Source organism: Taudactylus pleione, unplaced genomic scaffold (genome assembly GCF_031769625.1).
Source record: "Taudactylus pleione unplaced genomic scaffold, aTauple2 ptg000378l, whole genome shotgun sequence".
Classification (NCBI taxonomy): domain Eukaryota; kingdom Metazoa; phylum Chordata; class Amphibia; order Anura; family Myobatrachidae; genus Taudactylus; species Taudactylus pleione.
The window spans coordinates 9,064,048-9,090,152 of record NW_028284779.1 but is presented as its reverse complement, the minus strand read 5'-3'; the positions used below and the strand labels follow the sequence as shown (position 1 = coordinate 9,090,152).

The window sequence follows — 26,105 nt, the reverse complement described above, 5'->3', positions numbered from 1 at the left end:
GGGGCAGTTGTTCTGTGGGGCTTCACATGTGGGGCTGTGCTTATGGGGCAGGTGATCTCACTTGTATCTCTCACACAGGTACAAGGCTGTCTGGTTAATATTCTTCATGCTCGGACTCGGCACCCTGCTGCCATGGAATTTTTTCATGACTGCCACCATGGTAAGTCAGAGACTATTGTAACTTGTAGCAGCTGTCAGGGCCTCAGACAGATACAGACACTAAGGGGCCCATTTATCATTAACTATTTGCGGCATATTCCCCAAAAACACCCATTTTTTCAAGGGGTTAACTGCAAATAATTAGTATCCCCCAGATGTATTATGGATGGATTATGGATGGATTGGAGATATCTCCTGCAGTCCCTCTACATCCGACAGCAGCTACAACCCCCATAGGTCTCTATGTCGGATTACACAGAGCTTCGCATTCTGGAGCTTGGTCCCCGCAGCTAACGCCATCTAATGAGCTACACATCGCAAAAATTACCGGGAGAGGGTTCCGGACTAATTCCCCGGCAATGGCCACAGCGCCACATGGGCGGGAGTCCCAGCACAGGAGTGAAGAGACCGCTGACACGGTCAATTCGCCCCAAGCACATCGCAGGGATGGGTTCCTTTTGGAGCCACTGACCCTGCAGGTTACATCCAGGTGGTATGAACGCATCCTGCATTGCGATCATGGGCGCTAATATTGCGCCCAGATCCCATTGCAAATATGATCATTGATAAATGGGTCCCTTAGAGAGAGGGACCAAGTAAGGCAGGGTATATTATAGAGAATAGAATGAAGATGCATTAAAGTTTTTATGGATGCATGTTGGTGCAGTGTCGTTTATGCATTGTATGCAGCGGGGGCTGCTGTTTTAGCTGACCAGTGGGTCCGTAATTGTGCGTATGTGCAGTATAGCGATCCTGCACATGTGCACAAATAAGAGAACTGACCAGCTCCTAGGGATTCCATCGGCTGCAGCCCCTAGAAGCCGGCTAGGACTGCTGTGATAGCAGGGGAGGGGCTTCTCTGCTATCCCAGTCCAGACAAGTAGCCCCAGGGAGGAGAAAACACCTCCCCCTGGGACGGGACTGCCTGTCCATCATGTGACTAGCGGGAAGCGCGGTCCCTGTGGGTGGCGGATTTTACTGGGGGTTGCTGCAGTCCAAATCCGCCACTGCTTGTATGTTAGTGGATGTATTTTATACTGGATTCAGTAACATACAACCAATATAGAAACTGACAGAGCTGAGAGGAGATAAGTGCATGATGTAAAATTGTTGCATTGAATTGTGTGAGATCTGGGCCTATTCTGGAAATGTTTCTTAGATACATGCAAATGATTTGGATACAGACTGGGGGCGGGATGCACCAAAATTCAAAGTGAAATTTAACGGCGCCAATCGCCACTTTTCGGCCGCCAGTAATGACGGCCTTTGTTGTGACATGCATCTTTTCACGCTAATGCAGACGATCGAGAGGGAAGGGTGCGCGGTCATTACAGACACCGCGACCTCACTTAAGAGGTATTCTGCATATGCAGAGTCTGCTTTTGGTGATAAAAAAGTGCAGTTTTTGGGAAATTATCAATGGTCCATCTCGCCCTGCATGTGAGGAGCAAAGAACAGTTATGAGTTAAGGATGACACCAAGGCAAAGAGTTTGAGGGGGTCTTGTAATCATATATAGACAGGCAAGTTACTTAGCTAACATCTCTGAGGACAACACAAGAGTAAATCCTACTGTTGGCTGGTGGGAATATACAAGTATATTAGCTCAATGTTTAAAATATTGAAGTGGTGAGATGACATCCAAAATTACGCTGTAGAAAAATATTCTGTAACGCGGCCAACACTGATGGGGAGATATCCAGAGGAGATTGATAAATATGAGTGTAGAGATGATGATACTCTGCAATCCAGCAGAGACACAATGATAAATCAGGGCTGGGAACAGAACAATAGGTGGGGTCAGGCAGAGATCACCAACAACAAATGTCATCTAATACTATTTTCATACAGAGAACTGAAAGAGCCGTAAGTAAGCTGGGACGGGACCTTTGTGCTCCTGAGGCATAAAAGTCCCATATTATTAGTTCAGCACTTTTCCTCATGTATACGAGTCTTACACTACCGTACAAGGGGCATGATTTATGGCCATTGCGCATTTGTGTAAGTCGCACTACGCACGAGCAGCGGTGAATGACAGGAAGTCACCGTTTGGGTGGGGTAACGGGGGTGGGGGTTGTTAGAAACATACAGGCGCGTCTGACCGTTTAAACGCTATATGGGCGTGCATGAATAATCCATTGCAATCTCCTACGCACCATGAGAGCTCACTGCGTGTCAGGAAAGCCGCTGTATTTGAGACCGGTCAGATCTGCCGCAAGGGCTGCATGGCTGGTCGATGATACAGATATTTACGCTGGTAAGCAACGTAGGACGCAGATGAGAAGGCAGCAGTGGGCGTCCCTATGCTCGGTTAAGCTTTGGAACTATTAACATAGCTTCCATGCGGAATCGCAGCTGTGATCGCATTAGCGTCCATCTGTGAATCAGGCCCAAGCACCGCTAGTAACCTAACCTTACTTCCTGTATGGGCGCCTCTATGGGGGTCTATATATGTTCTTCATACTGATCATGGTTTTTCTCTCGTCTAAGTATTTCACCAGCCGTCTAGCCGAGCCTGATAACGAGGGGTTGCCTGAAGATCGCATCGGTGGAAATGAGAGTCTTACCATGCTATCTACAGCCGCCAGTGACTTCACTGCACTCGGAAATGACACGGAGGCCAGGGTTCTAGAGCCTTCGCAGACCCTACTACAGAGCAAGTTCAACAATGTCATGACGCTGTGCGCCATGCTGCCCCTCTTGATCTTCACATGCCTGAACTCCATCCTGCACCGCAGGTAAGTCACCGGCAGCACCGGGACACTGTGCAGGAGATAACTGATACCTGACTGTAAAATAATCAGGGGCGTATCTATAATGGGTGCAGGGTGTGCGGGGCCCACGGGCCCCGCACCACACACCCTGCACCCATATTATTGAAAACTCACCTGTCCGTGGTCCCACGTTGGTTGTCAGCGCTGCACAGAACACCGGAAATGGCCGCCGCGGCCATTTTTCCGGCGTTCTGCGCATATGCAGTAGACTCTGGCCACACTCTAGTGCCCAGAGTTTACTGCTTCTGCGGTGGCCGGCCAGCCGCATCAGTCAGCTGCCGCCCGCCGGGGAGAGAGGAGGGGGCCCTGCACAAGAAATGCACACTGGCCCAGAGGTCACGGCATTGAAGGACGATGTTGTACAGGGCATGGTTCTGTAAGGTGACGTCTAACTTGTAATTTTACACAAAGGATGTTTTTTCATGTAACATAAAATTCTCGCGGCAGAGGAGCCCTCTGCATGTCTGGGGACCCGCGGCATGTTAGACCTACTCAGAAGGCTATTGGCCGTCTGATCTGCGTTCGACGTTTCCGGCTTTGTGCGTGAGCGACGGAGGTGAGATGCTTACAGTGGGCGTCTCTAAACACTGGACGGCAGGAGAGTCATTAGCATATTTTTGCAATTGCGATCTGTGACAGATCACAGCTGCGATTACATTAGCGTCCATCGCTGAACCAAGCCCCCAGCCAGTATTATATTACAGGGAGGGACAGGACAGATAGGGGTAAATTTACTAAAGTGAGAGATTTAAGGAATTGGAGATGTTGCCCATAGCAACCTATCAGATTCTACTTAACATTTAACTAGCACCTTCTAGAAGATAATAGCTAGAATCTGATTGGTTGCTATGGGCAACATCTCCACTTCTGAAAACTCTCACTTTAGTAAATTGACCCCATAGACTCAGAGTAACCTCAGACTGTGGCCTGCAAAGCTTGAACCCTGTTGCCTCATTTCTCTCTATTTAGGATCTCTCAGAATATACGAATTGGCGGCAGCCTGGTGGCTATTTTCCTGGTCTTCCTGCTGACAGTCATATTTGTGAAGATCCATTTCTCACCCGTCACTTTTTTCACCTTAACCATGATCAAAATCATCTTCATCAACTGTGAGTGATAAAAGAACAACTCAGTGATTATAATAATGTGATGTCTGTCATTGTGCCCACCACGTCTGTCTTGTCCGTTCGTTCGTCACTGTGTCCGTGAGTGGCCGTCTGTCGCTATGTCTGCTTGTGCCTGTCACTGTGTCCGTGAGTGGCCGTCCGTCGCTATGACTGCTTGTGCCTGTTGCTGTGGCAGGGAGTGACTGTCATCTGTCTGTGGCAGTGAAAGCCATGATTATATGTATGTCACTATGATGGTGTGTCGATCACTGTGGTTGTGTTGACCGGTCACAGTGGACATTTCTGTGGCTGTGTGTTGCTGTCTGTCACTGCGGCAATTAGTGGCTGTTTTTTTTTAGTGTGACTGTGTGTGTCTGTCACTGTGGCTGTGTGTTGCTGTCTGCCATTGTGGCTACATGTGTCTATCTGTCACTATTGCTGGCGAAATCGCAGCCGATTAAGGGAAACCACTTTGCTGCCAGATACTTAACCTTTTACATATATCAGAACAGTGGCCCTGATTCAGAGCCGGACGCTCTGACCAGAGCGCTCGCTCTGAATCAGGGCCCACCTCCATTAATATGAAGCGTCCTCCTGGACGCTCGTATAGCTGTGGGTCACCACCCACAGCATATACGAGCGTGCAGGATGATGGTCGCGATGGTCTTGACCATCGCGACCATCGAAACTGCGAGCAAAAGCCTGCGGTTGAGTTTTCCAACCGCAAGGCCAGAAGTGATTTTGGCTCTATCAGAGCCAAAATCACTCCCACTGACGTCACTAGTGATGTCAGTGGGGCCGGCTTCAGACGGTAGGCGTTCCCTTGGGAACGCCTCCGTCTGGCAGGCACGCCCCCGGCACCCCCACCAAAGGGGGCGTGCTGTCAGTCAACATCGACAGCACGCCCCCTTTGATGAGACACTCCGAGCGAAGGAAAGTCCTTCGCACGTCGCGTCTCGCGCATGCGCACGACGGAGCTCCCTCCGTCGTGCGCATGCGCAGTGCGGACCATCGACCCACTTGCGAGCGGACAGCCGCTCGCGAGTGGGTCTGAATGAGGGCCAGTGTTCGCTAAGACTTGTGAATCACTTTCTGTCATTTATTTATTATCAGTTATTTATATAGTGTCAGCATATTCTGTTGCGCTTTATAATTGGGAACAAACAGCAATAGAACAAGACCGTGTTATAACAGACAGACATAGGGCTCTATTTATAACATTATTTTTACTAAAATAAAGTGCAAAAGGATGTTTTCACACCCTTTTCACATTATTTTAGTTTCACCTGCAGTTATTACAGGGCAATTGGAGTAGAATTAGTAAAATTCTACTCCAACCCCTAATTATCACTTATTTTTAGTAAAGCAGATCGCATTTCCCATAATTGTAATGGGAAATGTGATCCGACCATAGTTACTAAAAATAAATTGTAAAAAAATACCGGGGGAAGCCCTGTGATAATAACGCCACCTGGAGGTGGCGTTATCCAGGGTCTCCCCTGGTTACCGAGCTCCCACTCTGCTCTAATGGGGAGAGCAGAGGCGGGAGCCGGTACCAGTAATCAGCTATGTGGTCTAAACAGACCGCAAGCTGATTGCTGTAAAAAAAAGAAAAAAAAAAATTGAAACATTTTTTTTTAACTTACCTGAATCCAGGGACAGGTGATCGGGCCTCCGGTGATGGCTCCTCTCCGGTCAGCTGGTCTCCCATAGTGCCCTGCTGCCCGGTCATCAGGTGATCGGGCCCCAGTGCAGTATGGGAGATCACCTGATCGGGAAGCCCGGAGAAGATCACCGGAGGCCAGGAGGATGCAGGATGCGATCGCGGGGGGCGGGGCTTAGCGTCGGTGGGGGGTAGCAGCGACGGTGGGTCGGCGCATGCGCGGGCTCTTAGTCGCGGTATTTTTTCCGAAAATACCGCGACTAGAGTGCGGATGGGATCCGCAGGGACAGAGCTTTATCGCAAGCTCTGTCCCTGCAAGGGATTTATAGTAAATCCCTGTGATATTGCCTGAATTCGCAATGCGAATTCACTCGGTAATATCACACTACAATCCGCATTCAATATGCGGATTGTAGTAAATAGAAGTAAGAGGGCCCTGCTTGCAAGCTTACAAAACTATAGGGAAATAGGAATTGATACACGAGAATAGGTGCTCCCTATTGCATATTGCTCCAGCCTGATTGCAGAGGCTCTTGGTGGGCTGTATGAACCAGTCACACAGGAATGTTGGCCTAGGGTCAGGAAAATGTGAAAGCGAAACCTGTAGGGGGGAGGTAATCAGTGGCGTCGCTGGTATAGGTGACACCCAGTGCGGCCAGTAAAGCCATGCGTGCTCGGAAAGGGGGAGTGGCCTCATAGGGAAGGGGCTTGGCCTCTTGGCACACCCCTGAATTCATCACTCTGGGGGGGTGCCCAGCACACCCAGAGATGCCAGGCTGCCCCCACAGACTCTCCCCGTAATGCCGGCTCCTTAGTGATCGGGAGCCAGGGCCATGCACACTAGCGTCGTAGTGCAGCGCCAGCTCCCGGTCACTGTGGAGGAGCCGGCATTTTGGTGTCACTCCCTTGGAGGATGAAACCCAGTGCGGTCCATGCCCTCGTAGTGACGCCACTGAAGGTGATTAGTAGAATAGGTATGGAGGTTAGGTGGGTGGTTTATAAGCTGTCTGAAGAGGTGAGTTTTCAGGGAACGCCTGAAGGTTTGGAGAATAGAGGAAATTCTTATTGTGAGTGGGAGGGCATTCCACAGAGTGGGTACAGCCAGAAAAAAGTCCTGTAACCGTGATAAGGAGCAGGTAATGTATGTGGACGAGAGATGCAGGTCTTGTGCAGAGCGGAAATTTTGGGTTGGTAGATATTTTGAGATAAGCAAAGAGATGTACGATATGTTGGGAATCGGTATGAAAAGCCAGCTGTCGGGGGTGCCTCCTGTCAAAATACCAACAGTGGCATCCCGATGGTTGGTATCCCGACAGGGGTCCGGTAAGTATACTTACCCTCTTCCTTCTCCCCCTAACCCTCCCTTCTTGTAGCCTAACCCTAAATTTCCGCACCCTAACCCTCCCCGTTAGTGCCTAAACCTAACCCTCCCCCCTTAGTGCCCCTCCAGTGGTGCCTAACCCACCCCCCTAGGAGTGCCTAACCCTAACCTCCCCCCCCAAAACCTAACGCTAACTCCGCTATGCTATCTAAACCTAACCCTCCCACCCCACGGCTAACACTAAGGGCACCCCGATCTTACCTCGTTTGGGCTGGTGTCCTTCTGTGTTCCAGCATCGGGATTAAAATAGGCTTCGGTATATCGACGCCTATCTTAAGTCCCGTGTCGGACTTTCAGCTTCGGGAATGAGACCGGCGGCCACGATGCCGCCGGTCTCATAACTACATCCCGTATGTTGGTGCAGTTTGGTTAATAGCCTTATGTGTAAATAAAAGTATTTTATATTGAATATTGAAATTGAGTTATGGTCATATGTTTTTTAGATGTATGTAATATGATTTGGAAACAGATTGATTGTGAGGAACAAAGGACAGTACAGAGTCAAGGATAACACAGGATCAAACAGCGAAGCCGAGAGTTCTGGATTTAGCACTTTATAAATATATACAGAAGTGTAAAATTATTCAAGGACGCCAATGTACCAGTTCCATTACAGCAGGGGTGGGGAACCTTTTTATACCTGACGGCCATTTTGATATATATAACAGTATTCACGGGCCCGGTGTAGGCCACGCCCCCTCAATGTGGCATCATACGGGGCGGGCCCACAATCTCCGGTGATTACAGCAATGCCTGGAGCATCCTAAGGATGCTCCAGGTGGCACTGCTGCATAGCTTCTGGCTGCAGGGTGCCATTCTAGGAACCCTGCTAGCCAGATGAGGCTAGGAGGAAAAAGCTCCAAGGGCCAGGCTAACTCGGACCCTATTACATTTTGCCCTATACATTTCTTCTAGGGCTGGAAATTGAACTTGTGAAAATGAACGATAGAGGAATTCAGTATCGTTACTAAGTGTAGCGGGTTCATGTATGGAAATTAGACGACAGGTCGACCAAATACAGTAAACCACAGGGTCATTTCATCGAATAAACTAGCAGTCACTTTATTTCCCTGAAAGAGATGAGATATAATTACTAGAGGGAGACACTGAATTACACAGACTTGTAGGATGATGCCGCACTATGGTATCTGCTGCTTGTGAGCGCGACAAGGAATCCAGGTGATTGAGGGCCAGATTCAGACCCGCTCGTGAGCGAAGGATGCTCGCAAGCAGGTCGATGTTGGCCAAATGCGCATGCGCACGACGGTGGGAGCTCCGTCGTGCGCATGCGCGAGAACCGGCGAGCAACGAGGAATACGTCGCTCGGGGTCTCGCACCAAAGGGGGCGTGCTGTCGATGGTGACTGACAGCACGCCCCCTTTGGTGGGCGTGCCGGGGGCGTGGCTGCCAGACGGAGGCGTTCCCATGGGAACGCCTACCGTCTGAGTCCGGCCCCATTGACATCAGTAGTGATGTCAGTGGGAGTGATTTTGGCTCTGATAGAGCCAAAATCACTCCAGGGCTTGCGGCAGCGAGACCCTACCGCTGGGTCTCGTCGCAAGCCCGATGGTCGCGATGGTCTTGACCATCATCATGGACGCTCGCATAAGCTGTGGGTGGTAACCCACAGCTATGCGAGCGTCCAAGAGGCCGCTCCATTTTTAGGGAGGAGGGCCCTGATTCAGAGCGAGCGCTCTGGTCAGAGCGTTCGGTTCTGAATCAGGCCCTGAGACAGGCTCTGAGATCGAGTTCACTGAACCAGACAATCTGGATTCTTGTTGACTTATCAGTAACTACAAGATTTTTCTCCCTATGTGATATTATATTGCTTTATTTTACATCCATCTGCTTCTGAAATACTAGATCAATGGGACATACTGTAGAGTAATAGTACTGTGTAGCTTGTTTTAGAGTGTCTCTGTGTGGCGCTGTGCCCCTAACTGTCACTCTCTTTCTCTCCCATGCAGCGTTTGGTGCTCTCCTCCAGGGTAGTCTGTTCGGATTGGCCGCACTCTTCCCGGCCAGCTACACGGCCCCGATAATGAGCGGTCAGGGTCTGGCCGGGACGTTTGCTGCTTTCTCTATGATCTGTGCTTTGGCCAGTGAGTATTTCTCTACCAAATCTCAGTCTGTAGTGTCTACCAACCCCAGTCCACATCTGTTATAGTGTTTTATATTGTAAGCTAGTAACCGCAGAGTCTGCTGTCTCAGTGACTCTCCCATTATGTAGTCATTATGTAGTATTATAGCGTAACCCAGTATCTGCAGGGTCTCCGGTCTCAGTGACTCTCCCATTATGTAGTATTATATAGTGTAACCCAGTATCTGCATGGTCTGCTGTCTGTGTCTCTCCCATTATGTCGTATTTTATATAGTCTAACCCAGTATCTGCATGGTCTGCTGTCTGTGTCTCTCCCATTATGTAGTATTATATAGTGTAACCCAGTATCTGCTGTCTGTGTCTCTCCCATTATGTCGTATTTTATATAGTCTAACCCAGTATCTGCATGGTCTGTGTCTGTGTCTCTCCCATTATGTAGTATTATATAGTGTAACCCAGTATCTGCATGGTCTGCTGTCTGTGTCTCTCCCATTATGTAGTATTATATAGTGTAACCCAGTATCTGCATGGTCTGCTGTCTGTGTCTCTCCCATTATGTAGTATTATATAGTGTAACCCAGTATCTGCATGGTCTGCTGTCTGTGTCTCTCCCATTATGTAGTATTATATAGTGTAACCCAGTATCTGCAGGGTCTGCTGTCTGTGTCTCTCCCATTATGTAGTATTATATAGTGTAACCCAGTATCTGCAGGGTCTACAGTCTCAGTAACTCTCCCATTATGTAGTATTATATAGTGTAACCCAGTATCTGCAGGGTCTCCGGTCTCAGTGACTCTCCCATTATGTAGTATTATATAGTATAACCCAGTATCTGCAGGGTCTGCTGTCTGTGTCTCTCCCATTATGTAGTATTATATAGTGTAACCCAGTATCTGCTGTCTGTGTCTCTCCCATTCTGTAGTATTATATAGTGTAACCCAGTATCTGCTGTCTGTGTCTGTGTCTCTCCCATTCTGTAGTATTATATAGTGTAACCCAGTATCTGCTGTCTGTGTCTGTGTCTCTCCCATTCTGTAGAATTATGTAGTGTAACCCAGTATCTGCATGGTCTGCTGTCTGTGTCTCTCCCATTATGTAGTATTATATAGTCTAACCCAGTATCTGCTGTCTGTGTCTCTCCCATTATGTCGTATTTTATATAGTCTAACCCAGTATCTGCAGGGTCTGCTGTCTGTGTCTCTCCCATTATGTAGTATTTTATATAGTGTAACCCAGTATCTGCAGGGTCTGCTGTCTGTGTCTCTCCCATTATATAGTATTATATAGCGTAACCCAGTATCTGCAGGGTCTGCTGTCTGTGTCTCTCCCATTATATAGTATTATATAGCGTAACACAGTATCTGCAGGGTCTGCTGTCTGTGTCTCTCCCATTATGTAGTATTATATAGTGTAACCCAGTATCTGCTGTCTGTGTCTGTGTCTCTCCCATTATGTAGTATTATATAGTGTAACCCAGTATCTGCTGTCTGTGTCTGTGTCTCTCCCATTATGTAGTATTTTATATAGTCTAACCCAGTATCTGCATGGTCTGCTGTCTGTGTCTCTCCCATTATATAGTATTATATAGCGTAACACAGTATCTGCATGGTCTGCTGTCTGTGTCTCTCCCATTAGGTAGTTTTATATAGTGTAACCCAGTATCTGCAGGGTCTCCGGTCTCAGTGACTCTCCCATTATGTAGTATTATATAGCGTAACCCAGTATCTGCAGGGTCTGCTGTCTGTGTCTCTCCCATTATATAGTATTATATAGCGTAACCCAGTATCTGCAGGGTCTGCTGTCTGTGTCTCTCCCATTATGTAGTATTATATAGTGTAACCCTGTATCTGCTGTCTGTGTCTCTCCCATTATGTAGTATTATATAGTGTAACCCAGTATCTGCATGGTCTGCTGTCTGTGTCTCTCCCATTATGTAGTATTTTATATAGTCTAACCCAGTATCTGCATGGTCTGCTGTCTGTGTCTCTCCCATTATATAGTATTATATAGCGTAACACAGTATCTGCAGGGTCTGCTGTCTGTGTCTCTCCCATTATGTAGTATTATATAGTGTAACCCAGTATCTGCTGTCTGTGTCTCTCCCATTATGTAGTATTATATAGTGTAACCCAGTATCTGCTGTCTGTGTCTGTGTCTCTCCCATTATGTAGTATTATATAGTGTAACCCAGTATCTGCAGGGTCTGCTGTCTGTGTCTCTCCCATTATGTAGTATTATATAGTGTAACCCAGTATCTGCAGGGTCTCCGGTCTCAGTGACTCTCCCATTATGTAGTATTATATAGTGTAACCCAGTATCTGCAGGGTCTGCTGTCTGTGTCTCTCCCATTATGTAGTTTTATATAGTGTAACCCAGTATCTGCAGGGTCTCCGGTCTCAGTGACTCTCCCATTATGTAGTTTTATATAGTGTAACCCAGTATCTGCTGGGTCTCCGGTCTCAGTGACTCTCCCATTATGTAGTATTATATAGTGTAACCCAGTATCTGCAGGGTCTGCTGTCTGTGTCTCTCCCATTCTGTAGTATTATATAGTGTAACCCAGTATCTGCGTGGTCTGCTGTCTGTGTCTCTCCCATTATGTAGTATTATATAGTGTAACCCAGTATCTGCAGGGTCTCCGGTCTCAGTGACTCTCCCATTATGTAGTATTATATAGTGTAACCCAGTATCTGCAGGGTCTGCTGTCTGTGTCTCTCCCATTATGTAGTATTATATAGTGTAACCCAGTATCTGCAGGGTCTCCGGTCTCAGTGACTCTCCCATTATGTAGTATTATATAGTGTAACCCAGTATCTGCAGGGTCTCCGGTCTCAGTGACTCTCCCATTATGTAGTATTATATAGTGTAACCCAGTATCTGCGTGGTCTGCTGTCTGTGTCTCTCCCATTATGTAGTATTATATAGTGTAACCCAGTATCTGCGTGGTCTGCTGTCTGTGTCTCTCCCATTATGTAGTATTATATAGTGTAACCCAGTATCTGCGTGGTCTGCTGTCTGTGTCTCTCCCATTATGTAGTATTATATAGTGTAACCCAGTATCTGCAGGGTCTCCGGTCTCAGTGACTCTCCCATTATGTAGTATTATATAGTGTAACCCAGTATCTGCAGGGTCTGCTGTCTGTGTCTCTCCCATTATGTAGTATTATATAGTGTAACCCAGTATCTGCAGGGTCTCCGGTCTCAGTGACTCTCCCATTATGTAGTATTATATAGTGTAACCCAGTATCTGCAGGGTCTCCGGTCTCAGTGACTCTCCCATTATGTAGTATTATATAGTGTAACCCAGTATCTGCAGGGTCTGCTGTCTGTGTCTCTCCCATTATGTAGTATTATATAGTGTAACCCAGTATCTGCGTGGTCTGCTGTCTGTGTCTCTCCCATTATGTAGTATTATATAGTGTAACCCAGTATCTGCGTGGTCTGCTGTCTGTGTCTCTCCCATTATGTAGTATTATATAGTGTAACCCAGTATCTGCGTGGTCTGCTGTCTGTGTCTCTCCCATTATGTAGTATTATATAGTGTAACCCAGTATCTGCAGGGTCTCCGGTCTCAGTGACTCTCCCATTATGTAGTATTATATAGTGTAACCCAGTATCTGCAGGGTCTGCTGTCTGTGTCTCTCCCATTATGTAGTATTATATAGTGTAACCCAGTATCTGCAGGGTCTCCGGTCTCAGTGACTCTCCCATTATGTAGTATTATATAGTGTAACCCAGTATCTGCAGGGTCTGCTGTCTGTGTCTCTCCCATTATGTAGTATTATATAGTGTAACCCAGTATCTGCAGGGTCTCCGGTCTCAGTGTCTCTCCCATTATATAGTATTATATAGTGTAACCCAGTATCTGCAGGGTCTGCTGTCTGTGTCTCTCCCATTATGTAGTATTATATAGTGTAACCCAGTATCTGCGTGGTCTGCTGTCTGTGTCTCTCCCATTATGTAGTATTATATAGTGTAACCCAGTATCTGCAGGGTCTGCTGTCTGTGTCTCTCCCATTATGTAGTATTATATAGTGTAACCCAGTATCTGCAGGGTCTGCTGTCTGTGTCTCTCCCATTATGTAGTATTATATAGTGTAACCCAGTATCTGCATGGTCTGCTGTCTGTGTCTCTCCCATTATGTAGTATTATATAGTGTAACCCAGTATCTGCAGGGTCTGCTGTCTGTGTCTCTCCCATTATGTAGTATTATATAGTGTAACCCAGTATCTGCAGGGTCTCCGGTCTCAGTAACTCTCCCATTATGTAGTATTATATAGTGTAACCCAGTATCTGCAGGGTCTCCGGTCTCAGTGACTCTCCCATTATGTAGTATTATATAGTATAACCCAGTATCTGCAGGGTCTGCTGTCTGTGTCTCTCCCATTATGTAGTATTATATAGTGTAACCCAGTATCTGCTGTCTGTGTCTCTCCCATTCTGTAGTATTATATAGTGTAACCCAGTATCTGCTGTCTGTGTCTGTGTCTCTCCCATTCTGTAGTATTATATAGTGTAACCCAGTATCTGCTGTCTGTGTCTGTGTCTCTCCCATTCTGTAGAATTATGTAGTGTAACCCAGTATCTGCATGGTCTGCTGTCTGTGTCTCTCCCATTATGTAGTATTATATAGTCTAACCCAGTATCTGCTGTCTGTGTCTCTCCCATTATGTCGTATTTTATATAGTCTAACCCAGTATCTGCAGGGTCTGCTGTCTGTGTCTCTCCCATTATGTAGTATTTTATATAGTGTAACCCAGTATCTGCAGGGTCTGCTGTCTGTGTCTCTCCCATTATATAGTATTATATAGCGTAACCCAGTATCTGCAGGGTCTGCTGTCTGTGTCTCTCCCATTATATAGTATTATATAGCGTAACACAGTATCTGCAGGGTCTGCTGTCTGTGTCTCTCCCATTATGTAGTATTATATAGTGTAACCCAGTATCTGCTGTCTGTGTCTGTGTCTCTCCCATTATGTAGTATTATATAGTGTAACCCAGTATCTGCTGTCTGTGTCTGTGTCTCTCCCATTATGTAGTATTATATAGTGTAACCCAGTATCTGCATGGTCTGCTGTCTGTGTCTCTCCCATTATGTAGTATTTTATATAGTCTAACCCAGTATCTGCATGGTCTGCTGTCTGTGTCTCTCCCATTATATAGTATTATATAGCGTAACACAGTATCTGCAGGGTCTGCTGTCTGTGTCTCTCCCATTATGTAGTATTATATAGTGTAACCCAGTATCTGCTGTCTGTGTCTGTGTCTCTCCCATTATGTAGTATTATATAGTCTAACCCAGTATCTGCATGGTCTGCTGTCTGTGTCTCTCCCATTAGGTAGTTTTATATAGTGTAACCCAGTATCTGCAGGGTCTCCGGTCTCAGTGACTCTCCCATTATGTAGTATTATATAGCGTAACCCAGTATCTGCAGGGTCTGCTGTCTGTGTCTCTCCCATTATATAGTATTATATAGCGTAACCCAGTATCTGCAGGGTCTGCTGTCTGTGTCTCTCCCATTATGTAGTATTATATAGTGTAACCCTGTATCTGCTGTCTGTGTCTCTCCCATTATGTAGTATTATATAGTGTAACCCAGTATCTGCATGGTCTGCTGTCTGTGTCTCTCCCATTATGTAGTATTTTATATAGTCTAACCCAGTATCTGCATGGTCTGCTGTCTGTGTCTCTCCCATTATATAGTATTATATAGCGTAACACAGTATCTGCAGGGTCTGCTGTCTGTGTCTCTCCCATTATGTAGTATTATATAGTGTAACCCAGTATCTGCTGTCTGTGTCTGTGTCTCTCCCATTATGTAGTATTATATAGTGTAACCCAGTATCTGCTGTCTGTGTCTGTGTCTCTCCCATTATGTAGTATTATATAGTGTAACCCAGTATCTGCAGGGTCTGCTGTCTGTGTCTCTCCCATTATGTAGTATTATATAGTGTAACCCAGTATCTGCAGGGTCTCCGGTCTCAGTGACTCTCCCATTATGTAGTATTATATAGTGTAACCCAGTATCTGCAGGGTCTGCTGTCTGTGTCTCTCCCATTATGTAGTTTTATATAGTGTAACCCAGTATCTGCAGGGTCTCCGGTCTCAGTGACTCTCCCATTATGTAGTTTTATATAGTGTAACCCAGTATCTGCAGGGTCTCCGGTCTCAGTGACTCTCCCATTATGTAGTATTATATAGTGTAACCCAGTATCTGCAGGGTCTGCTGTCTGTGTCTCTCCCATTATGTAGTATTATATAGTGTAACCCAGTATCTGCAGGGTCTGCTGTCTGTGTCTCTCCCATTATGTAGTATTATATAGTGTAACCCAGTATCTGCAGGGTCTGCTGTCTGTGTCTCTCCCATTATGTAGTATTATATAGTGTAACCCAGTATCTGCGTGGTCTGCTGTCTGTGTCTCTCCCATTATGTAGTATTATATAGTGTAACCCAGTATCTGCGTGGTCTGCTGTCTGTGTCTCTCCCATTATGTAGTATTATATAGTGTAACCCAGTATCTGCGTGGTCTGCTGTCTGTGTCTCTCCCATTATGTAGTATTATATAGTGTAACCCAGTATCTGCAGGGTCTGCTGTCTGTGTCTCTCCCATTATGTAGTATTATATAGTGTAACCCAGTATCTGCAGGGTCTCCGGTCTCAGTGACTCTCCCATTATGTAGTATTATATAGTGTAACCCAGTATCTGCAGGGTCTGCTGTCTGTGTCTCTCCCATTATGTAGTATTATATAGTGTAACCCAGTATCTGCAGGGTCTCCGGTCTCAGTGACTCTCCCATTATGTAGTATTATATAGTGTAACCCAGTATCTGCAGGGTCTGCTGTCTGTGTCTCTCCCATTATGTAGTATTATATAGTGTAACCCAGTATCTGCAGGGTCTCCGGTCTCAGTGTCTCTCCCATTATATAGTATTATATAGTGTAACCCAGTATCTGCAGGGTCTGCTGTCTGTGTCTCTCCCATTATGTAGTATTATATAGTGTAACCCAGTATCTGCGTGGTCTGCTGTCTGTGTCTCTCCCATTATGTAGTATTATATAGTGTAACCCAGTATCTGCAGGGTCTGCTGTCTGTGTCTCTCCCATTATGTAGTATTATATAGTGTAACCCAGTATCTGCAGGGTCTGCTGTCTGTGTCTCTCCCATTATGTAGTATTATATAGTGTAACCCAGTATCTGCAGGGTCTGCTGTCTGTGTCTCTCCCATTATGTAGTATTATATAGTGTAACCCAGTATCTGCAGGGTCTCCGGTCTCAGTGACTCTCCCATTATGTAGTATTATATAGTGTAACCCAGTATCTGCAGGGTCTGCTGTCTGTGTCTCTCCCATTATGTAGTATTATATAGTGTAACCCAGTATCTGCAGAGTCTCCGGTCTCAGTGACTCTCCCATTATGTAGTATTATATAGTGTAACCCAGTATCTGCAGGGTCTGCTGTCTGTGTCTCTCCCATTATGTAGTATTATATAGTGTAACCCAGTATCTGCTGTCTGTGTCTGTGTCTCTCCCATTATGTAGTATTATATAGTGTAACCCAGTATCTGCGTGGTCTGCTGTCTGTGTCTCTCCCATTATGTAGTATTATATAGTGTAACCCAGTATCTGCGTGGTCTGCTGTCTGTGTCTCTCCCATTATGTAGTATTATATAGTGTAACCCAGTATCTGCAGGGTCTGCTGTCTGTGTCTCTCCCATTATGTAGTATTATATAGTGTAACCCAGTATCTGCAGGGTCTCCGGTCTCAGTGACTCTCCCATTATGTAGTATTATATAGTGTAACCCAGTATCTGCAGGGTCTGCTGTCTGTGACTCTCCCATTATGTAGTATTATATAGTGTAACCCAGTATCTGCAGGGTCTCCGGTCTCAGTGACTCTCCCATTATGTAGTATTATATAGTGTAACCCAGTATCTGCAGGGTCTCCGGTCTCAGTGACTCTCCCATTATGTAGTATTATATAGCGTAACCCAGTATCTTCAGGGTCTCCGGTCTCAGTGACTCTCCCATTATGTAGTACTATATAGTGTAACCCAGTATCTGCAGGGTCTGCTGTCTGTGTCTCTCCCATTATGTAGTATTATATAGTGTAACCCAGTATCTGCTGTCTGTGTCTGTGTCTCTCCCATTATGTAGTATTATATAGTGTAACCCAGTATCTGCAGGGTCTGCTGTCTGTGTCTCTCCTATTATGTAGTATTATATAGTGTAACCCAGTATCTGCAGGGTCTCCGGTCTCAGTGACTCTCCCATTATGTAGTATTATATAGTGTAACCCAGTATCTGCAGGGTCTCCGGTCTCAGTGACTCTCCCATTATGTAGTATTATATAGTGTAACCCAGTATCTGCAGGGTCTCCGGTCTCAGTGACTCTCCCATTATGTAGTATTATATAGTGTAACCTAGTATCTGCAGGGTCTGCTGTCTGTGTCTCTCCCATTATGTAGTATTATATAGTGTAACCCAGTATCTGCTGTCTGTGTCTGTGTCTCTCCCATTATGTAGTATTATATAGTGTAACCCAGTATCTGCAGGGTCTGCTGTCTGTGTCTCTCCCATTATGTAGTATTATATAGTGTAACCCAGTATCTGCAGGGTCTCCGGTCTCAGTGACTCTCCCATTATGTAGTATTATATAGTGTAACCCAGTATCTGCAGGGTCTCCGGTCTCAGTGACTCTCCCATTATGTAGTATTATATAGTGTAACCCAGTATCTGCAGGGTCTCCGGTCTCAGTGACTCTCCCATTATGTAGTATTATATAGCGTAACACAGTATCTGCAGAGTCTCCGGTCTCAGTGACTTTACCATTATGTAGTATAATACCGTAACCCAGTATCTGCAGGGTCACTGGTCTCAGTGTCTCAAAGTGCCTTTGCCTTCCAATAACTCAGTAACTACAGAGCCTCCTGTCTCAGTGTCGTTCTACTACATAACACAGTAACTGTTGAGTCTCCTGTTTTAGTGTCTCTCCCAGTGTCTGGTCTTCCAGTATATTAGGGCCTGATTCAGAGCCGCACGCAAAAAAATCCGGCCTCCTGGCCGCTCGCATAGCTGTGGGTTTGGCCAGCCACCCCCCCTGCCCGCCTCCAAAATGGGGCGAGCTGTCGATCAACATCAACAGCCGCCCCTTTTGGATGCAAGCACCAGAGCGAGTGCTTATTGCGCTCGCCCCGGGGCTCTCGCACCCCGCGCGTGCGCACTGGCCCACAGTCGACCCGCATGCGAGCGCAATGCGCTTGTGAGCGGATCTGAATCAGGCCCTTAGTCCTTTCACTGTCAGGTATTTCAGTAACTCAGTACTCCAGTGTCTGTTCTTTTGGTTACCCATTAATTGCAGAATCTTCTGTATCAGTGTTTCTCCTACAGGATCTATGTAACCTATTCGCCTAGTAATGCCAGTTTGTATCTTCTCAGGTGGTTCCTCACTGGAAGACAGTGCATTTGGCTATTTTATCACAGCCTGTGTGGTCATTTTACTGGCTCTCTTGTCTTACTTGGCACTTGGTAAACTGGTGAGTGTGTAATGACTTACAGGCATCATCCGGCTGTAAGAGTGGCAGTGGATATGTATGACGGTGGTTACAGTGGGAGTGGATTTGTATAATGGGGCACTGGTGGTTACAGTGGCAGAGGATTTGTATGATGGGGCACTGGTGGTTACAGTGGCAGAGGATTTGTATGATGGGGCACTGGTGGTTACAATGGCAGAGGATTTGTATGATGGGGCACTGGTGGTTACAGTGGCAGAGGATTTGTATGATGAAGCACTGGTGGTTACAGTGGGAGTGGATTTGTATGATGGGGCACTGGTGGTTACAGTGGCAGAGGATTTGTATGATGGGGCACTGGTGGTTACAGTGGCAGAGGATTTGTATGATGAAGCACTGGTGGTTACAGTGGCAGAGGATTTGTATGATGGGGCACTGGTGGTTACAGTGGCAGAGGATTTGTATGATGAAGCACTGGTGGTTACAGTGGTAGAGGATTTGTATGATGGGGCACTGGTGGTTACACTGGGAGTGGATTTGTATGATGGGGCACTGGTGGTTACAGTGGCAGAGGATTTGTATGATGAAGCACTGGTGGTTACAGTGGCTGAGTATTTGTATGATGGAGCACTGGTGGTTACAGTGGCAGAGGATTTGTATGATGGGGCACTGGTGGTTACAGTGGGAGTAGATTTGTATGATAGAGCACTGGTGGTTACAGTGGCAGAGGATTTGTATGATGGGGCACTGGTGGTTACAGTGGCTGAGTATTTGTATGATGGGGCACTGGTGGTTACAGTGGTAGAGGATTTGTATGATGGGGCGCTGGTGGTTAAACTGGGAGTGGATTTGTATAATGGGGCACTGGTGGTTACAGTGGCAGAGGATTTGTATGATGGGCCACTGGTGGTTACATTGAGAGTGGATTTGTATGATGGAGCACTGGTGGTTACAGTGGCAGAGGATTTGTATGATGGGGCACTGGTGGTTACAGTGGCAGAGGATTTGTATAATGGGGCACTGGTGGTTACAGTGGCAGAGGATTTGTATGATGGGGCACTGGTGGTTACAGTGGGAGTGGATTTGTATGATGGGGCACTGGTGGTTACAGTGGCAGAGGATTTGTAGGATGGGGCCCTGGTGGTTACAGTGGCAGAGGATTTGTATGATGGGGCCCCGGTGGTTACAGTGGCAGAGGATTTGTATGATGGGGCACTGATGGTTACAGTGGCAGATGATTTGACACCAGTGGGCAGGGGGATAGAGTGAGGGTGGGGCAGTAATGGAGTGATGGCAGGACGGGGGCAGAGTGAGGTAGGCTGAGGAGACCCGGCATATATATACCTGGTGACATGCTGTGTTTGTGTAGATGGTAGTGGTCTGTGGATGTATAAATGGAGAGGGACTGTGTGTGTGTATATATATATATATATATATATATATATTTGTGTGTCCATAGATGGAGAGGGGCTGTGGCCCTGATTCAGAGCTGTGTGTGTCTATAGATATGAAGGGGCTGTGTGTGTGTAGTTGGTGAGGGGCTGTGTGTGTGTATAGTTGGTGAGGGGCTGTGTGTGTAGATGGTGAGGGGCTGTGTGTGTAGATGGTGAGGGGCTGTGTGTGTATAGATGGCGAGGGGTTGTGTGTGTGTAGATGGTAAGGGCTGTGTGTGTCTATAGATATGAAGGGGCTGTGTGTGTGTAGTTGGTGAGGGGCTGTGTGTATAGATGGTGAGGGGCTGTGTGTATAGATGGTGAGGGGCTGTGTGTGTGTGTAGTTGGTGAGGGGCTGTGTGTGTGTGTAGTTGGTGAGGGGCTGTGTGTGTGTATAGTTGGTGAGGGGCTGTGTGTGTATAGTTGGTGAGGGGCTGTGTGTGTATAGATGGTGAGGGGCTGTGTGTATAGATGGCGAGGGGCTGTGTGTGTGTAGATGGTAAGGGGCTGTGTGTGTCTATAGATATGAAGGGGCTGTGTGTGTGTAGATGGTGAGGGGCTGTGTGTGTGTAGATGGTGAGGGGCTGTGTGTGTGTAGTTGGTGAGGGGCTGTGTGTGTATAGTTGGTGAGGGTCTGTGTGTATAGATGGTGAGGGGCTGTGTGTGTGTAGATGGTAAGGGGCTGTGTGTGTCTATAGATATGAAGGGTCTGTGTGTGTATAGTTGGTGAGGGGCTGTGTGTGTGTATAGATGATTGGGGGCTCAGGCGGTTAACATATAAAGTGGGATTGCAGGAATTCTACCACTATTACACCGTGGAAAACTTGAAGACTAGCGCTGCCAGCAATGCACAGAATAACGTGGAGTTAAAGAAAGATCTTTTGGAGAAGGGTGAGTTGTGCCACATCTGATTCCCCATTACTGACATAGACTATATACAGATACATCTGCAATAAATATTCAGAGGGTAGAAATTGGAAGACTACCCTTCTAAATATGGAATAACACTGTCTCTCTATAGGACAATGCAAGATAATACTGCCTCTCTATAGCACAGTGCAGGATAATACTGCCTCTCTATAGCACAGTGCAGGATATTACTGCCTCTCTATACCACAGTGCAGGATATTACTGCCTCTCTATACCACAGTGCAGGATAATACTGCCTCTCTATAGCACAGTGCAGGATAAAACTGACTCTCTATAGCACAGTGCAGGATAATACTGCCTCTCTATAGCACAGTGCAGGATAATACTGCCTCTCTATAGCACAGTGCAGGATATTACTGCCTCTCTATACCACAGTGCAGGATAATACTGCCTCTCTATAGCACAGTGCAGGATAATACTGCCTCTGTATAGCACAGTGCAGGATATTACTGCCTCTCTATAGCACAGTGCAGGATATTACTGCCTCTCTATAGCACAGTGCAGGATAATACTGCCTCTCTATAGCACAGTGCAGGATAATACTGCCTCTCTATAGCACAGTGCAGGATAATACTGCCTCTCTTTAGCACAGTGCAGGATAATACTGCCTCTCTATACCACAGTGCAGGATAATACTGCCTCTCTATACCACAGTGCAGGATAATACTGCCTCTCTATACCACAGTGCAGGATAATACTGCCTCTCTATAGCACAGTGCAGGATAATACTGCCTCTCTATAGCACAGTGCAGGATAATACTGCCTCTCTATAGCACAGTGCAGGATAATACTGCCTCTCTATAGCACAGTGCAGGATAATACTGCCTCTCTATAGCACAGTGCAGGATAATACTGCCTCTCTATAGCACAGTGCAGGATAATACTGCCTCTCTATACCACAGTGCAGGATAATACTGCCTCTCTATACCACAGTGCAGGATAATACTGCCTCTCTATACCACAGTGCAGGATAATACTGCCTCTCTATACCACAGTGCAGGATAATACTGCCTCTCTATACCACAGTGCAGGATAATACTGCCTCTCTATACCACAGTGCAGGATAATACTGCCTCTCTATAGCACAGTGCAGGATATTACTGCCTCTCTATAGCACAGTGCAGGATAATACTGCCTCTCTATACCACAGTGCAGGATAATACTGCCTCTCTATACCACAGTGCAGGATAATACGGCCTCTCTATACCACAGTGCAGGATAATACGGCCTCTCTATAGCACAGTGCAGGATACTACGGCCTCTATAGCACAGTGCAGGATACTACTGCCTCTGTATAGCACAGTGCAGGATAATACTGCCTCTCTATAGCACAGTGCAGGATACTACTGCCTCTCTATACCACAGTGCAGGATAATACTGCCTCTCTATACCACAGTGCAGGATAATACTGCCTCTCTATACCACAGTGCAGGATAATACTGCCTCTCTATACCACAGTGCAGGATAATACTGCCTTTCTATAGCACAGTGCAGTATATACTGTACCTCCAGAACACAGTACAGGATAATACTGTCCCTATAGAGCACAGTGCAGGATAATACTGCCTCTCTATAGCACAGTGCAGGATACTACTGCCTCTCTATAGCACAGTGCAGGATAATACTGCCTCTCTATAGCACAGTGCAGGATAATACTGCCTCTCTATAGCACAGTGCAGGATAATACTGCCTCTCTATAGCACAGTGCAGGATAATACTGCCTCTCTATAGCACAGTGCAGTATAATACTGCCTCTCTATACCACAGTGCAGGATAATACTGCCTTTCTATAGCACAGTGCAGTATATACTGTACCTCCAGAACACAGTACAGGATAATACTGTCCCTATAGAGCACAGTGCAGGATAATACTGCATCTCTATAGCACAGTATGTGATAATTCTGCACCTCAACAATACCATTAAGGTAATTTATGTCTGGGTAATCGGTATTGTGATGTGCTGCTACATTCCTGTACATGCACCTTGTTATACACCTCCTCCCTGCACCTAGGGGACAGAACACGTCTGTGCTGTATGTTACCTGGTTTTCTGTCCTCATCAAGTCAGGTCCTGCCCCTAATACTGACCCTATGTATCTCGATCAGTGTGTGTCTTACAGGGAAATTACACTGCCTCCCTTTACGTGTATGGTGGGTGTAAATGAGGGGAAACTGCAGTTGATAAATCCGGTTCTATAACATGCTTGTATTTGGCAGGCGGAGACGGCTCCAGCACAGAGAAGCAATCTATTCTCCACATCCTGAAGAAGGTTTGTTATTGCCATTTATTACTACAAGTGATTTAACTACTAAAGCTATATGTAATGGGCCTGACGCAGAGTTGGACGACAGTCAGAAATGCATGCTTGGAATAAATGCGTATATTCGCCTGTATGCCGTTGCAGTGCGCCCGCCTCATATGTTGTTTGATAGCTGCCATCATCAGCCTATACTAGAAGCAGGCGTAGCTTCACTTACATCCGCTGTGACGATGCGCCATCACTGAACATTGCTTACATGAGCACGCCCCGTTACCTCCCAGTCACCCTTCCGCAATCATAAGAGTAGATGTGGCCGAATGTGCAGGACTCGGCCTCACCCTTCCTAGCGTGCGCTCGTTTCTGCAGAATGCGCAGTGTGATGACACACTATATACACTCCGACAGCAGGCTACCCTGCATCAGCCCTAAATTATACAGATACTTCATAGGTCTCATATTTCCCAATGTAATACTATCCGATTCATTTTATACCCCTCCCCCCAATACTTACACACTAATACTATCTGATCCGTTTTATATACTCCCCCTAATACATACACACTGATACTATCTGATCCATTTTATATACCTTCCTCCAATACTTACACACTAATACTATCTGATCCATTTTCTAGACTCCCCCTAATACATACACACTGACACTATCTGATCAGTTTTATATACTCCCCCTAATACATACACACTGATGCTATCCGATCCATTTTATATACCTCCCCCCCAATACATACACACTAATACTACCCGATCCATTTTATATACCTCCCCCCAATACTTACACACTAATACTATCTGATCCATTTTATATACCTCTCTCCAATACGTACACACTGATACTATCTGATCCATTTTATATACCTCCCCCCAATACATACACACTGATACTATCTGATCCATTTTATATACCTCCCCCCAATACTTACACACTAATACTATCTGATCCGTTTTATATACCTCCCCCCAATACATACACACTAATACTATCTGATCCATTTTATATACCTCTCTCCAATACTTACACACTGATACTATCTGATCCATTTTATATACCTCCCCCTAATACATACACACTGATACTATCTGATCCATTTTATATACCTTCCTCCAATACTTACACACTAATACTATCTGATCAATTTTATATACCTCCCCCCAATACATACACACTGATACTATCTGATCCATTTTATATACCTCCCCCCAATACTTACACACTAATACTATCTGATCCATTTTATATACCTCCCCTCAATACTTACACACTAATACTATCTGATCCGTTTTATATACCTCCCCCCAATACATACACACTTATACTATCCGATCCATTTTATATACCTCCCTCCAATACTTACACACTAATACTATCTGATCCGTTTTATATAATCCCCCCAATACTTGCACACTAATACTATCTGATCCGTTTTATATACCTCCCCCCAATACTTACACACTAATACTATCCGATCCATTTTATATACCTCCCCCCAATACTTACACACTAATACTATCTGATCCATTTTCTAGACTCCCCCTAATACATACACACTGACACTATCTGATCAGTTTTATATACCTCCCCCCAATACTTACACACTGATACTATCTGATCCGTTTTATATACTCCCCCTAATACATACACACTGATGCTATCCGATCCATTTTATATACCTCCCCCCCAATACATACACACTAATACTACCCGATCCATTTTATATACCTCCCCCCAATACTTACACACTAATACTATCTGATCCATTTTATATACCTCTCTCCAATACGTACACACTGATACTATCTGATCCATTTTATATACCTCCCCCCAATACATACACACTGATACTATCTGATCCATTTTATATACCTCCCCCCAATACTTACACACTAATACTATCTGATCCGTTTTATATACCTCCCCCCAATACATACACACTAATACTATCTGATCCATTTTATATACCTCTCTCCAATACTTACACACTGATACTATCTGATCCATTTTATATACCTCCCCCTAATACATACACACTGATACTATCTGATCCATTTTATATACCTTCCTCCAATACTTACACACTAATACTATCTGATCAATTTTATATACCTCCCCCCAATACATACACACTGATACTATCTGATCCATTTTATATACCTCCCCCCAATACTTACACACTAATACTATCTGATCCATTTTATATACCTCCCCTCAATACTTACACACTAATACTATCTGATCCGTTTTATATACCTCCCCCCAATACATACACACTTATACTATCCGATCCATTTTATATACCTCCCTCCAATACTTACACACTAATACTATCTGATCCATTTTCTAGACTCCCCCTAATACATACACACTGACACTATCTGATCAGTTTTATATACTCCCCCTAATACATACACACTGATGCTATCCGATCCATTTTATATACCTCCCCCCCAATACATACACACTAATACTACCCGATCCATTTTATATACCTCCCCCCAATACTTACACACTAATACTATCTGATCCATTTTATATACCTCTCTCCAATACGTACACACTGATACTATCTGATCCATTTTATATACCTCCCCCCAATACATACACACTGATACTATCTGATCCATTTTATATACCTCCCCCCAATACTTACACACTAATACTATCTGATCCATTTTCTAGACTCCCCCTAATACATACACACTGACACTATCTGATCAGTTTTATATACTCCCCCTAATACATACACACTGATGCTATCCGATCCATTTT

The 26,105-nt window shown here is 45.6% G+C and overlaps 1 protein-coding gene across 3 annotated transcripts in view; it reads left to right on the top strand.

Annotated features, from left to right (window-relative positions):
* SLC29A1 (solute carrier family 29 member 1 (Augustine blood group)) overlaps nt 1-26,105 on the top strand; it is an 83,669-nt gene that overhangs the window by 46,236 nt on the left and 11,328 nt on the right. For all 3 annotated transcript variants that reach the window (XM_088445388.1, XM_088445389.1, XM_088445391.1), the window contains 7 exons: nt 79-160; nt 2,649-2,896; nt 3,902-4,041; nt 9,050-9,184; nt 18,622-18,719; nt 20,923-21,019; nt 23,277-23,329. In XM_088445388.1, coding sequence (XP_088301514.1) covers nt 79-160; nt 2,649-2,896; nt 3,902-4,041; nt 9,050-9,184; nt 18,622-18,719; nt 20,923-21,019; nt 23,277-23,329 — 853 coding nt within the window. The remainder of the gene's footprint in view (nt 1-78; nt 161-2,648; nt 2,897-3,901; nt 4,042-9,049; nt 9,185-18,621; nt 18,720-20,922; nt 21,020-23,276; nt 23,330-26,105) is intronic.